At 43.7% G+C, this 15,312-nt stretch overlaps 3 protein-coding genes and 1 non-coding gene across 4 annotated transcripts in view; all 4 read left to right on the top strand.

Annotated features, from left to right (window-relative positions):
• The first annotated feature begins 318 nt into the window (after positions 1-318).
• On the top strand, positions 319-3,382 carry rsl1d1 (ribosomal L1 domain containing 1). Its single transcript, XM_068583433.1, has 9 exons — positions 319-383; positions 638-777; positions 874-1,012; positions 1,241-1,389; positions 1,751-1,852; positions 2,162-2,255; positions 2,367-2,498; positions 2,594-2,725; positions 2,845-3,382. The coding sequence occupies exons 1-9, from the start codon at positions 345-347 to the stop codon at positions 2,983-2,985; spliced, it is 1,068 nt and encodes a 355-aa protein (XP_068439534.1). The 5' UTR covers positions 319-344; the 3' UTR covers positions 2,986-3,382.
• Positions 1,902-2,033, top strand: LOC137790046 (small nucleolar RNA SNORA55). The gene has a single exon (XR_011077877.1). It is a non-coding gene; the product is annotated as a small nucleolar RNA SNORA55 (small nucleolar RNA).
• A 1,678-nt stretch (positions 3,383-5,060) lies between the features above and the next one.
• LOC137789178 (transmembrane protein 238-like) lies at positions 5,061-5,555 on the top strand. The gene has a single exon (XM_068582457.1). It carries the CDS (start codon positions 5,061-5,063, stop codon positions 5,553-5,555), a length of 495 nt encoding a protein of 164 aa, XP_068438558.1.
• Positions 5,556-7,141: 1,586 nt separating this feature from the next.
• The window catches only part of snx29 (sorting nexin 29), a 116,754-nt gene continuing 108,583 nt past the window's right edge, over positions 7,142-15,312 (top strand). The window contains exons 1-8 of the mRNA XM_068583558.1: positions 7,142-7,505; positions 8,829-8,893; positions 9,711-9,763; positions 10,308-10,432; positions 12,079-12,259; positions 12,520-12,590; positions 13,085-13,345; positions 14,338-14,752. Of these exons, the coding sequence (XP_068439659.1) occupies positions 7,499-7,505; positions 8,829-8,893; positions 9,711-9,763; positions 10,308-10,432; positions 12,079-12,259; positions 12,520-12,590; positions 13,085-13,345; positions 14,338-14,752 (1,178 nt within the window). The 5' untranslated portion in view covers positions 7,142-7,498. The remainder of the gene's footprint in view (positions 7,506-8,828; positions 8,894-9,710; positions 9,764-10,307; positions 10,433-12,078; positions 12,260-12,519; positions 12,591-13,084; positions 13,346-14,337; positions 14,753-15,312) is intronic.

The raw sequence follows: 15,312 nt of genomic DNA, 5'->3' as shown, positions 1-15,312 counted from the left end.
ATCCTTTGTTTTAAATATAACTAGATGTATTGCAACTCATACATTTTATCTCAGAAGCTTTTGTTTTTGGCCTTTATGGATGCTGTACATTTGTAATTTATTTTAGCATTATATAAAACATTTAGTTGAAGTGCAACTTAACTTATGTAGCTAACATAACATAGCTGATATAACTTATATATTGCACATAGACTACAATATTTGTATCCATCCTTTTTCATTTAAATAGAAAAAAAAGTCTCGTGTCCACTGCGCTCGTACAAATAAAGTTTTGTTTGTATTGTGTGACGTAGGGAATACAGATTGCGCATGCGTGACTTCGATTCACACGTGAAGCTGACAGCATGGCCGACAAGGTAGAAGTGGCGTTGGACAAGTCACAGGTAAAAACTGCTTTTGATGTTGTTGCAACACAATTTGAACTCTTTATAAATATCACGTCGGTTGAGAAAAGTTCACGCGTGTTTGTTACGTCACAATGTAAAGAATGAACAGCGGCTATAAACTAGCGTGTAAGCTAGCGTGGTTTAGCAACGAAGCTAACTCGGTGGCACAGCAACAAGCGTGCATCCCGAGAACTCTGGAAGAAAACTATAGTTTAGATATTGTATAACTCGAGAGTGAATGTCTCTGCCAGGTGAAAAAGGCCGTTCAGGCACTGCAGGCTTTCCTGAAATCCAAGTCGACCGGTGACTCCTTGTTCCTGGACGACACTCGACAGATCAGCCTGCTCTTCACCCTCTGGAAGATCCCCAAAAAGCCACAGACCATCCGCATGTGAGTCCACGGCCTTAATGCCCGACCCGTAGTTCTTCCGCAACAGATATTTGCTCAAATCTAAACCATTTATTGACGCCCTTATTCTCCCCGCAGACCCTTGCCCCATGGCACGCGGACGGACACAGACGAGATTTGCCTCTTCACCAGAGATGAGCCCAACATGACGTCAGACCAGACCCAGAGGTTTTACAAGAAGCTGCTGCAAGAGAGGGAAGTGAAGTACATCACTGAGGTAACGTTATCTACCACTAAGAAGTCCTTACGGAGCACTACAGCTCTTTTCTCAGCATGCATAAATGCTCACAAGTAGAATGAATAAAATACATTAATTCATCATAGCAAAGTTAGTGGACTAACCACAGGGGATGGTAACTCCTAAATCTTAAAAAAACATTAGTGTTTGGACACGAAGACCTTCTATGGATGGCAACCACAATAATGCGTCCCTGTATCGGTGCAGATCATCCCGTACAAGGTCCTGAGGACGGAGTACAAACCACACGAAGCCAAGCGCCGTCTGCTGGGGAACTTCGACATGTTCCTTTCTGACGACCGCGTCCGCCGCCTGCTGCCGTCCCACATCGGAAAACATTTCTACCTGAGGAAAAAGTAAAATGTTGTTCTTTGTACAGCACAGCGAACAGGTGTCTTAGGTGTTGATCTAATGTCAAAATGTCCCCGTGCGTCTTGATGTCGTATTCAGGTGTCAGTGGGACTGCTTTCCTTTGTGAGGCACTGTCTGAGAATAGTTTTTTAATGTTAGGTACTCTACTGATTGAGTGCTTAATAGCTATGTTATACTATTTATATAGTTACATAAGCAAACAGAAGTTATTTAATCAGGAAATGGATCAAGAAGTTACTCATATAATGTTAATTCATGCTTATTTTTTATTTTTCCCATTTGGTACCAATGAGTTCTTTAACTGCAGTGAATGGATTCTTCTTACATCATTTCTGTTGTTACCAGGGAGCCGCTGTCTGTGAACCTGCGGAGCAAAAATCTGGCTCAAGACATCCACAGAGTCATCCAGGGCACCACCATAAAGGTTACCAACAAGGGCTGCTGCTGGTGAGATCTGTACCGCTGCTTTCTGTGTTCCCCGTCTGTGAAATGAATAGCACCTCAAAGAAACCCGGTCGATTGTGTGAAGTATCTGATCTGGGCGCATGACGGTGCCATAGAGATTCAATGTATATCCAGATGGACCTCCTCTTCCTGTGGCGCCCGTCTCTACAACTTTGATACACACTATATTCTGTTCACGGGAAATGCAAAAGAATTCTGTCAATTTACACCGCTTGAATTGATGCTGTTTACAGCTGCACCATAGTTTCACAGAGTAACCTTGTTCTCCTGCATGACCGGCCTGTATCTTAGCATGGCGCGCATTGGCCACGCCGGCATGACTGTAGACGAGCTGACAGAAAACATTGAGGCCGCAGTCCAAACGGTGGCGGCAAAGCTACGCACGGTGAGTCTGGCTATACATTATATTTAACAAATCTACAAACCTTTATACTCTGTTGGTTTATGCTGTTGCTCCCTTTTCCTAACTGTGTGATATTTGCATTGCCTTTTCCAGAAAGGACCCGTGATGAAGCTCATCCATATCAAGAGTCAAACATCAGTGGCCCTGCCGGTCTACACCTCAAACCTGGACCACCTCACTGTGCTGGAGGAGGTGGAGCTAACGGCCCAGACTCTGAAGAAAGAGGCGAGAACAAGTTCACACTTGCATGTTCATCTTGTCCCCGAGCTTCATTTATGGAAACGTGTAAAATAAGCAGCTGGCATGTTTGTGAATTACAGAAAGCTGCTGCCAGTAAGTTGGCAAAGGAGGCGAAGGCCAATGCCGCTGCAGAGGGAGAGGAGGAAGAAGACGAAGACAAAATCCCACAGCTGGTTCCCATAGCAACACCTAGCAAAAAGCCTAAACTGGAGGTATGTGCTACTCACAACTGCTCGGCTTAATCTATTACTAACGGAAATATTTGAGCTGAGGCAGTGCCGTGACGTAATCAAGTGGACTGCAGACCCTCATCGCCTTTTCTCCTTTGTAGACGCCATCCAAAAAGAAGCAGCTGGAGACGCCACCCAAACCCGCTGGAAAGAAGAATGCAAGAAAAGCACCGAAGAAAGGCGCCAGGACGGGTGGCAAGACTGACTTTAAAGCAAAAAGAAGAGTGCCCAAAGTGAAATGATTCTCAATCGAGCATCTTTTGCACAAACCCTTCTCTCCAAGGACATTTTACACAGGACCAGGTCGTTCAGAGTCATCTTTATATTCAGGATGAAGCAGATAATAAACTTTATGATCTGAAACTATCCATGTTGTGTTCTCTAGATGTTTTTTTAACAAAAGGCCTTTTGTTACAGGAGACAGTTTTAATCAGAGCAGGAAAAGCAACTAATATGATAAATGAAGGCTCTGTTTTTATTAACTAGCAATCAGATGTCATTCATAGTGACTGTGCCCAGAAACTTAACATTATTTCTGGTATTCCTGATATGGAAAAATGTCTGTATGGAAAAAAACAAATGTATTATGGTGTCTCGGCCAGTGATTAGTCATGTATAATAAAAGTGATTTATCAACTCTTTTGCTCACTAGTTTTTGAATGAGACATTTAAACACTGCATTTTGGGCTTCAATATATGAAATATACTTTCCTTTTACGCACTTACTCTTTTTAACCAACTATTTAATTTAGGGTCGTTTTACTTGTCAGACATTCCTCAGGAAAACTAATCCATGTCACAATGATAGAGATGAGGGAGATGTGTTTGATTTATCATTGACTCAAGCAAAGTAACACCAAATTTGATAAATCCTCCAAGAATGTGTTTTTAAATTTGTGAGTCAACGAATGACTCGCTGAACATTAATAGACTTAATTGTGACTCATTTTGCTTTTGTACCGAAGTATTTGCGCACATTAAAATAAATAAAACCGGTTTTAAGCCTGCAACGCCTCACTTCAAGGTCAAACCCACCAGGCGGTACAGAACTCTGTAAGGTGTCGTACACGTAATCAATCTCTGCACTACCTTTTGTGTCCTTAAACGTCTGAAGTGCATTATCCTTGAGACCTGCTAGTAGTGAATATGGCCGTCAGAGCTGTGCATGTAAAGCTGCCAGGCGTATCAAATGACATGCCTTTTGTTGGTGGGTTTACACTTGGGCTTGTTCAGCTGCCGCTCGCTTGCAATAAAGCCATGTGAGCACATTGACCTCCCCTTTAACGCTTCACATCTTCACCACATTTACTGAAAATGCCCAAAAGCTCATTCTACCTGCAAGTGGACTGTAATGTGAATTCCCCTACATTTCTACAGTCCGTCTTGGATGTGAAACGCAACAACGTGGTCTCTAAGTGGCCAGCCAATCAGTGGTGACGATATTGTTGTCAACAGGTGGGCCGAGTCCGTCTCCTCATCCAAGCCCTTCCTTCTGCTGTGTGGGTGTGGTGGGCCATCTGGAATTACAGTGTTCACGGGCTACTGGGCCGGAGAGCGAGCGATGCATCATGCAAACGCTCTCCTGATGATCAATGCAGAGGATGAAGCTCCTTCGTGGGACTCTTGCGAGGTGGCTGCATTGATTCCCACAGGGGCTGGGCCGCGCAGACGGGAGCTCGTGTCTCCATTATTCGTTATTTCGGGTTCTCAGAGGGGAGAAACAAAGCGCTAAAAGGACATTGTTCTGTGAAGCAACCATGGAAGCAATTGGAGAAACTTCCTTTCCAGATGACTCTGGGAGCCAGAGCCTGAGTCCGGACCCTCACGCAGGCGTTGCAGCGGGCCCGGGCTGGACCCACCTCCACAAACCCATCATCATGATGGTGATGGGATGTCTGATGTCTGCTGCGGGCGGACTCCTCTTCCTGCTCCAGTCGCTGGGGGGGACGGAGGCGTCCCGCTCCGTGGCCTCGGCCTGCCTGTCCTTGGGGCTGATGTTTGTTGTGATGGGCCTTGTGTGGATCCCCATACTGAAAGAGAAGCAGAGGAGGAAACGGTACAGCCTGGGAGCTTGAGTGGACATGACTCTACAATGTACAAGTGAACACACATTTTATTTTGGTCAGGGATGATGCAACCGTTTCCTTTTAACATCCAACTGATTCACAGAGCTGTGCTCGCTGATAACCGCTTGACTACACTGTACTTTGACCTGTGCAGGTTTTGTCTGCGCGACATTGAGGATTATGCTTCACTATCCCGCAGTTGCACATCTGGAAAAGACTGTTGTCTGCTTTGGAGGACCTCCGCTGCCACCATGTCAACATCTGTACAGGTAGAGCCCTCCGTGGAGCGCAGGTACGGAGGAGTTGGCCGCTGCAAGTGCTCCTTCTGGTTCGCAGTGGCCCACGACGTCCTCGGCGTCTTCATCATGATGGTCGGGGTGTTTGGGGGGCTGGTCATCCACGATTTGTTCATCTACGCGGGGGCTATCATCATCTTCCTCAGCCTCATCTGGTGGGTGTTCTGGTACTCCGGGAACATCGACGTGCCACCCGAGGAGCTGGAGGACGACGTGGGCCTGATCAAGCTGAAGAACCGCAGACTCAGCCAGGTGGTGAGGCGCGTGTCCGACCGCTTCTCCAGCAGGATCCGGAACTCTTTCAGAAAGGACGACAGGTCCATCAGAGAAGACCCCACGGGCAACAGCAGGCCTTCAAACCCCGGCACAGGGGTGTCGCCCTCCGCTATCTATGACTCCAGCATCGCCTGCTCTTCAAAAGAACTTGTGAGAGAGACACTGTCAATATGAACGAACCCTTTGCAGTAAATTATCTTTGTTTGTTTCTTTTGCTCTTCACTTCGTTTTATTGAAAGAGAGTTTGTGTTTGCACTGCTAGCGTGCACCTTTAATGATTAGACACTGAGGTCTTATCTTGTGTTCTTATCTCGCTGATAAGATGTAAACTTTGCACACGATTACAGTGTTGCAAAAACTATATATTTAGAAACCACAGCATTGTCGTCAGTCATTATTTGGTCATAAGTCATGTTTGGTTGATTCACAGATATTGCAGATTAGGGACGTGATGACGGTTAATACAAAAATAAAAGCTACTATAATAAGGAAGTAGTAGTAGTACATACAATTTTACTTCAAATGTCCAAACTGTGAGAATCTAAAGTAAAGTTGAGTTATTTAAGTCATCAACAGCCTCTCTCAGCTCTGGTCGGAGTCAATGTCTTGCTCTAAAGCCTCAGATTAGAAAGGGAGGAAATGAAATGTCACACATACTGTAACATGATGGCTGTTATTTAATTTGCATTTTGTAATTTGGTGTTTAATTGAAATTGAATCATTCATATATTTGTCAGTTTATCAATTTCTAAACATATTTTAAAATGTTTCTAATTCCTCAGTATAATCACAACTTATCAAACCTTCAATACACTTGCATGCTGACAAATTATAGGGTTACAGTGTTGTGTTGGTGTGTCATACTTAAAGTGCTTTCCGGTGTTATTAGTAGCCTCAGGCCTCCGGCTTTGATTGCGTATTATCCAATTTTACTCAATCAACAACTTCACATATTAAATCCATTAAATACCACTGGATGGGTGTTCACCAAGTTGTCATTAAATATTCTCCTTTTTTCAATTTCAAGTCGACATAGGGTTAGACCCACTTAGTGTTACTGCATTGGCTGGACGTTTCACAGTTTAGCGACCTAAATACAGAGTTAAAACAAATTTACACACGGAACAACATTCATACACATACTGCTGCTGAAATACATAATGCTATTTTGTCCTAATATATATGTTGTCTCAATGTAAAAATAATTGCACTTTGTTATTATTATTATTATTATTATTATTATTATTATTATTATCTGTATTCACTTTATATGTTGAGAAACATTTTTCCAGTTTGGCATATGTTAATTATATGAAATTGACAATAAAGCTGACTTTGACTTACATAATATTTGTACATATATAGAAATGAATAATGATAATACCAATTGATGAATAAATACAAGCATATGTATAGCAATTAAATGATTTAAAAGGGAATTAGAGAGAAACTCGTAAAACATTTCCATTTATCGATGAATGTGCATAAGTTGATCGCAGTAATTGGTCAAGAGACCAACTCTTTAGTACTCAAAATTATACTAATATGTTATTTTTTTCTTTATTAAGATAAAAAGAAGGTTAAGTCGTGTTAATGTTGCTTTAACCTGAGCAAATTCCACGAAAAATACACAGACAAAGCTTTTAAAAGGTTACCCTACGACGCTTCAACAAAAGAACTACAACTCCCAGCAGGCCCTTGTCCATCATATGACAGCGCGGTGTTTTGTCATGTGACCTTGACACGGCTCAGACAGCCCTCAGCTTCCTTTCCTTTGCAGCGGGTCAGGTCCAACTGAAAAACTCCGCTTTCCTCTTCCAACCGGCCGTCAGGTTCCTAACGGGCGGTCTCGCGCTGCGGTCTCGCGCCGCGGCTGCTCGGCTTTTTGCGCAACTCTCACATGTCCGACCGCGGTAGACTCGCAGCCCCGGCGGCTCCCCGGCGGCAGGCCTCTCCGTTCACCGCGTGAGCATCCGTCCTCACGCCGCGGTTGGGCGGGTCCTGCTCGGCCACGGAGGAAGCACGTGCCCGGTGTCCCGCTAGCCTCCGCTCCTTACGAGCCGAAGCTGCCGCACCGGGGGATGAACTGTTGAGCGTTTGGATGTCCGGCTGTCAGAATGAACGGTGAGTTGTGTCGTGTCATTGCCTTTAGTCACTCTGCCACTCAAGTACAGAACATACAGTGAGCTGTTCGTGGCCTCATTTCTGCTGACTTGTTCACTTAACATTAGTTAATACACAAAACCTTCATGTCCTGCCTTGGTGACATGAAAGAGAAAGTGAAAACACGACTCAAAAGCACTCCCTATGGCTCCAGGGCGTAAACTGCATCATTATTGAGATGTCCCATGTCTAAGCTCAGTCCACATGACCCCATGCCGGTCGGGTTCACTGAGACCACTCGGAGCCCACTTGACAGTTTTGTTTTGAAGTGTCGAGTGGACACGTGACGCCGTTATCTCGACGCTGCACGCAGCCTTGTCGTGACAAGTATAGTCACGGCTCCAGCTTCCCTCACTCTGCAAGTGCTAAGGTGCCCTTTGCCAAAGCACGTGACCCAGAGCCCGGCTAGTGGGCCAGCAGCTCATATATTGTGATGGAAACTTGGAAAAACTCCTAGTTCATATTTATGACAACACATAACAATGTGAATCAGAGAAATGCTGGGACAATACACACGCAATGCCAAATGGTGTCATCGCAATTACTAAAAGTTTTTTTTAATAGTTTGTTTAGGTGTAAGTGATGCGCACCTCTCTTGCTGCATCTGACCCATGGTCCAAAACCCAAGAGATTAAATTCATAACAATATATTCCAGATGAAAGCAGCACTACTTCACATCGGAGAAGCTGGAACCAGAGGATGGTGGAGTGAAAAAACTTCTTTTGGAAGAGTTATCCAGAAGGCTATATTTCATCTTTAGTCTCTAGACAAAGTCAACGTAAAAAGAAACTGATTAAATCCAAGCATTAAACTGAAATAGCTTAAAAGCATGCTGAGCAATAACAATAAGTGAATATGAATAGTGCCCTGTGGTCCCACTCATAGAGATATTGCAGCGTAGCGCTACTCATACTCTGCAAAACCATGTGGTGCCTTTTCGGTTTCACACAAAAAGTATTGTTTCCTCAGAATTAACTCCTTGTTGAATGTTGCAGACATACTTCAAAGTCTTGTTATATTGCTTTTTCTGTGTTTGTTAGTTTGCTGAGTAGTACTACACGTCAGGTTTTATCTCCTGCTGTAGTATTTATTCCATTATATTCAAACTGTGTTATTATACTGACTGCAGTGGCCATGATGTTCTTCAGCAGTCAGTTTCATTCACTTCCTCTTGGACATGCATAATTCATACAGGAACAGGCTTGACTGGGGAATTGATTTTCTTAATCCATCGTCAAACTAAATTCCGGTCATTTCCTTAATTTGTCCATTTACTTCTGCAGGCACTCAGCAGAGTGATACCAAGAGACAGCACCTCCTGGAGAGGCTGCTGGATGCGGTCAAACAGGTGAGTCACACGTTCACCTGTGTGATTGATGCCTTTAACCGGAACAAGGAAGTAATTCACCACGGGTTTGTGGTGTGGCTGTACCTCTTACGGCCGTTTACCAAAACACACTGAGGGAAGTAAAACTGAGCAGTGTTTCCAACTTGTATTGTTGAAGTGGAAATATGTTGCAGATTTATGTCTGAGATTTTAGTTTTTGCCATTGTGTGGGTTGATGTCTTTTACCACACATGGAGGGACAAAGAAAAGGGGCACTGCATGTACAGTATTAGGGCTAGCCTGGTATATATATATATATATATATATATATATATATATATATATATATATAGATATAGATATAGATATAGATAGATATATATAGATATAGATAGATAGATATAGATGGCTGGAACATGTCACCATTTTTCTTGGTAAATATATTTCTAAAGGTTCTATTGATATGACATTTTCACCAGATACATGCAAAGAAAACCAAACAAATAAGTTCAGAAATTAGGTAGTAAGAAGTTAATAAATGTTGAAATAAAATGCAAGATTAGCTGACTGGAATCCAAGAGAACATCAATAGAAAGAGAGTTCCCACAGAAACTTTGAGATTTGAAGACTGTTTGGGTGGAAGAATGAGCCTAAATCCCACCTGAGCAATGTATGAGACTAGTTTCTCTCACAAGAGACGTCTTGAACCAACGAAGGCTTTTGTACCAAGTATAAAATACATTTTAGTCAGCGCGTTCTATACTCTTTCCCTGTCATTGCATTTTATCACATGTAACTTTATTTCATAGCTGTTATCATTCACTTCTTATCTTTCCAGTGCCAAATCCGCTTTGGAGGAAGAAAGGAGATCGCCACAGACTCAGACAGCCGGTAAGAGCTGTCTCTCTGGACAGTGTTGTGTTGTATCTGTGTTTATTCAGCCTCCAAGAGGCTGTTTGGTTTTGCGTGTGTAGTTCCAGGTCACTTGATGATGTGGTGCTTCAGACTTCAGTATCTTAAACTCAGCGTTCTCCGTACAGCGATCAAAAAGAAGATCGGCAAAAAGATCTATTTTATTTGCTACAATGAACTAAATAACCTTATTTTTTTTGGTTTGAGAGAGTTACAATACTTCCCATCACATCTGAGCAATAAGAGTGTTTGTTTTATGATGAAAATGGAAAATGTGTATGAAAAATGATGGACCAACCTTGTTTCATCAGAGCTTAATACTGTCAGAGAGAAATATTTGATCAAAGTTTCATATCCTGTGCTGCTCAGATCTAATTTTGAGGTTGTAGCTGCGGTTTCTGAAATATCAACTGCAATTTCACCTTTCCGTCTACAGACAGTAGTAGTTCCCGTAGAGTTTAAAGTGCAGCCATAAATTCCAGTGGGGTGCACGTAGTCCGATAACTTGTCTTTGTCTCTGCAGGGTGATCTGTCTGTGTGCCCAGTTTGAAACGGTGCTGCAGCATGGCCTGAGGAAGAGCCGAGGTCTGGCTCTCACCGCCGCTGCTCTCAAGCAGGCAGCGGGCTTCAACACCAAGACCGAAGCCGGTACGTCACATAACCGGCTGCACGCCCTGTCGAACTCGGGCCTACAGCTCCAGATGTGTCAGTAGGAAGCTCCGAGCTGCAGGACGTCGCACACAGACAGTCTGTCTGTGAGACCCGATAATTAGGCTACAGCTCAGGATGGCATGCACAGGAAGGTGCTCAGCCGCCTGTCTTCAAACCTCTGTCTCTCTCTGTTGCTCTCTGTCTGTCTCTCTCTCTCTGTCTCCGTCCGTGGTGGTCAGCACACCCGCCTCGCACTGCTAAAAGCTCTGCGCTGTCATCAGAAATCAAACATTTTTCGAAACCCGCAGACGTTAGTTTTAAAATTGCAGTCAAGATCCCGAAGACGCCAAACAGCCGATGGCATGCTGAACTATACGGGGGAGAAATGATCGCTGGCACAAAAGTGTATAAGACATCTGCGATATTGCCAGTTGATGTAATCGTGCAGCCATTAAAAAAAACAACGTGGCTTAAATATATTATATTCAATGTACAGTAATATTGTCGTGCGGTGTGGAAAACCGTTTTTTTTTTACCTTTTTAGTGCACCCCGAGGAAGAGAATTACATTTCCTTTTATTATAGCCAGCCTTCTCTTCTATTTGAGATTCAATAGAAATGTTTTGCAAGAAAGTAGCTTCCAACTGTCTTTATCCCACTGAAGAAGCCTCACGTTGTTTTTATTTGTTGCGGCTGAGATTTGTTTCCAACCCTTTTTCTTTTTTTTGTTGAGATGAACTCGAGCACTCTTCATGTTCCCAATCTGTGCATTTTGATTGTTAAACTGGATATTATTTAAATGCTCATGACAATCTGGTGCGGAGGTGTTATGATTTATTCAATATGTGGACTTCTTCTTAAAAGTAAAATAACATTGTAATATATATTTTATCATTTCCCCATTGGTGCTTGTGACTGCAGAAGTACTCCTGACTGCTCCATTGTATCTCCATGAGGAAATAACAGTAAAATATTCAGTTTTGCCTGGAACCATCAAAGCCCATAAAGACCTTAGAGACATTAGTTTTACATTATACTTAATGGCTTCTGTGTCAAATTTAAGAACCATGTGGCTATTAATTTCAGATGGAGGACCAATAAATGGCTTCTGTAATGGTTCCCACGTCATGAATATTAGCATATCTGACGCTTTCCTGTATTTCACAGTGAATTAGAAGAAAGGATTGTGGCTGAACTCGTGGACTTGGAGCTCCATAATGAAGCCAAGCCAGCTGACAAAGCCGTAATTTGAACACATTGTTGTGAGGTTATATGCTAATCATACGCATACCACTCTCTTTCCTATTAATTAAAAAACTCAAATGAAAAAGACCCACATAAGTTTCTTTAGTCCTTTATATTTTCCCCGTTTCATAGAAAATGATACATTTGTATATGGAGAGGTGACCGGTGGGAGGTCGTGATGGAGCTGTGTGGGAGGCGGTGTAGATATTTGTTAATGAGAGAATGTGCAGCCTCTCAGGACCGCAGAAGAGCTTTGTGTCGCCGCTTCGTTGACCTTTGGAACCTCCTCGAGTAACTCACGAACATTTGTTTTTCACTCACGAGATGGAACTCATCCTTCTTTGTCTCTCTTCCTTCATCCCTCCTCCTCTTTATTTATTGTTTTACCCTCCTCCCCAGAGGTCACTTTCTGGTTCTATGTGAAGGAGCACCTGAACCGCCACGAGCTCCAGCGGTTCTACTCTCTACGTCACATCTCCTCAGAGCTGGGCCGCGGTCGCGCCTGGCTGCGCTGCGCCCTCAACGAGCACTCGCTGGAGCGATACCTGCACACACTGCTGGCTGACCGCCTTCGCCTGGGGTTAGTAGTGTGTGTGTGTGTGTGTGTGTGTGTGTGTGTGTGTGTGTGTGTGTGTGTGTGTGTGTGTGTGTGTGTGTGTGTGTGTGTGTGTGTCTGGGGTTTATGCATGACTTATCTTCTCACATGCTCTTTTTTTTTTTTCATGCATTATGCTGACACTCGAAAATCAGTTCACTGCGACAGGTTTAGATCTGTGAGGCGGCTATTTCCTGTCTTTGCCCTGATCAGACATGTTCCTTCACCTCCTCCCTGTTTTCTAGAACGTACTATGAAGACTGGGCTTTTGTTCTCGATGAAGAGAGAGCAAGTATGCTCCCCACCATGGCGGCAGGTGAGGTTGTGTTTTTAATGCTGGAGACATTTCCACACATGGGTTTGTCAAAGGATCTAAAAAACAGAACATTAAAACAAGTTTTATCCATCTAAATATTGTGTCTTATGCTCTGTGATGAGCACTTTCCAGTCTTTTAGTTAAACATGTAAAAAATAAATCAACTGCTTTTACACTTTACTTGTTTAGCACGACTGGATTTGTACGAATTGAAGTCTTAACCCTATTAGTGGCAATGACTCTGCTCTTACTGTTGAACTATTGATGAGCACAAACTCTAAAATATTAAGAATATAAACCACTGATCTCATGCCAGAGCGTTTCCTCTCTGTTCGTACGCAGGCAGTTCATCTGAGGCTGCCCACTCCATCTGTGTGCGCCCAGAAAAGCTTACAAAGCACTTTGCGGAAGTTCAAAGCTTGATGTGATTTTAACTAGACTGATCTGTAATAAAGTACATTTCTTCGCTCTCTTCTCTTCGCTGCGGTCTTCAGGTCTCAACTCCATCCTGTTTGCCATCAACATCGACAACACTGATCTGAACGGCGGGGTGACGCGAGGTGGGGGCTCCTCGGTGTCCCACCTCCTCAAGGAGTCCACGCAGGGCATCGGCAGCCTGTGGAAAGAGTCCACTCAGGGGGTCAGCAGCCTGCTGCGAGAGATCAGCACCGCCACGGCTGCGGTGCCCGGCTTCACCCCCAGAGTGGACGGGGCCTCCGACCCGCTCCCCGTCATGCCACGCAGCAGCTCGGCTGGTAGGGGACGGCGATGTTTAATACGTTTGTTTTGCCGCGGCACACGGAAAAATGTATTGATAATACATTACAGGAACATGCAGCCTTTTTTTTTCTCTGACATAGTATCATTTTGTGGTTTTTGTAATTTATTCATGAGCTGCAAAAATTAAACATTTCATTGAAATGTTGCATACTCCACATCTACTTTCTGAGACTATTTCCCTGTCCTGTAAGTTGTTTCTGTTGTACAGTGAGTTATACCCCACAGTCCTCTGGCTCGAACGTGAAATAAACCTGCCAGAGCGCGGACACGTGCTGTATTCTAGCATTGCTGCTCGCTCTATATTTGCTTCTGGAGAAGTGTTTTATGTCATAGAAGCATTACAAAACCAGCACAAGCAGTAAAACCACATGTGGTTCAGTCGGAGCATGTATAATGAATGCACTGGTAGAACAAATCTAGTGGATGCAACACAAGGTGTCCGAGCAGAGTGCTGCTGCAGCAGTGATGAAATCCCCCATGAAATGAATAAACTTTCAGAGTGTCGGCTCCTTGTTTGACCTCATTTAGCTGTCTGCACGGGTTCGTCCATTGGGGAGAACTTGCAGCGTTTTCTCTCTTTATTTTCTGCTCTGCTCTGTGAACAAGCTTTTAAATTTTAACTTCGTGGTGCTAAAACTTTCCACTGGGCTGCATGTAAATTCTGATCTGCGTGCCAACTCTTCAAGGTGGAAACCCATTCAGATTATTCACTGGTAGGAGACGCTAATGCACAGCCAGGCCTTTTGCAATGAAAAGGAAGAGAGAGCCACAGAAAGTGCACTTTTAATGACTTAATTGAACTCAAGTAAAGATGCTGATGTCACCAGTACGAAACGTTGCTGCATGAACATTTTCAGGCAGCTTGTCTAGACAGGTGAAAAGTGCTGAATTAATTTAAGTTTCACTTCATTCAAGGTAGAAATTGAGGATTTTGTTCACTTCTTTTTTAAAATCTTTTCCCACCCAGACTCGGGGCTGAGGAAAGAGCGCAGGAGGAGAAAGAAAATCACCAACATCATTTCCTTTGATGACAATCTGGACGGAGGCGCGGAGGATGAGGAGGAGGGAGAGGAGGACTCTCAGAAGATGGGCGCGATGAGGAAGAGCCACACTGCTCCTGCTCAGAGCAGTGTGGAGGAAGGAGTGGACCCTTTAGAGCCGGTCTTCTCCGAGTCGCCTTCCCAGAACGGCATGGCTGAGCCGGGCATTACCAGCTGGGTGGGGTCCCCACATCCCTCTCGTACTCCGCCCACTACTCCTCTGCATGACCGTAAGAGTATAGACAACGAGGAGGAGGAGGAGGAGGAAGAGGAAGAAGAGGAGGAGATGTACAAACCCAGAGCACAAACCCAGGAGGAGGAGCGGAGAAGCAGCTCTGATCAGTGAGTCAGATGACTTGAGTTGAATGTCGGGTTATAAAAAGTATAAAGTATAAATATTCCTTTTAATAATATTTATTGGACAAGCTACCCTTGGAGGTTGTTCATTGCATGTTTGTAAAAACATAAAAGAAATTCGGTTTTAATTAAAAAATGCTCGTATTTTTCTTTCATCCTGTTTTATGGTTTGCGTTCTGAAATGATGGGCTGCAGGAGGTGATTAGTAGGATCCAGAAGTCAGTTTCTTCTGGGAAAATAAAGTGTTTTTAATCATAAAACAAATGCACGGACATCCTGCAGAAACAAAAGCCTTTTGTTTTAACTTTCAGAGGCTATCATTGTCCGTGGTGTCTATCAACAATATAATTCCATAAAACTGCTTAGAAATGATCAAAAAAAACCAATGTAAAAAAAAAAGAGTATTTAGAATGAGCCTGAAATTGTAGCCTGCAGCATATCTCACTGAATCCACGGCGATCTGATACCCGTACATCCCCTCAGCATGAGGCGCAGTTGTCTCCATTTTGGCTCAGTGTCAGACTTCCCTGAACTAGACTCTCGAA

This window comes from Clinocottus analis, unplaced genomic scaffold (genome assembly GCF_023055335.1).
Source record: "Clinocottus analis isolate CAN_PGR_092001 unplaced genomic scaffold, fCliAna1.0.p SCAF_19, whole genome shotgun sequence".
In the NCBI taxonomy this organism is placed as follows: Eukaryota; Metazoa; Chordata; class Actinopteri; order Perciformes; family Cottidae; genus Clinocottus; species Clinocottus analis.
This window is presented reverse-complemented; position numbering and strand designations above follow the sequence as displayed.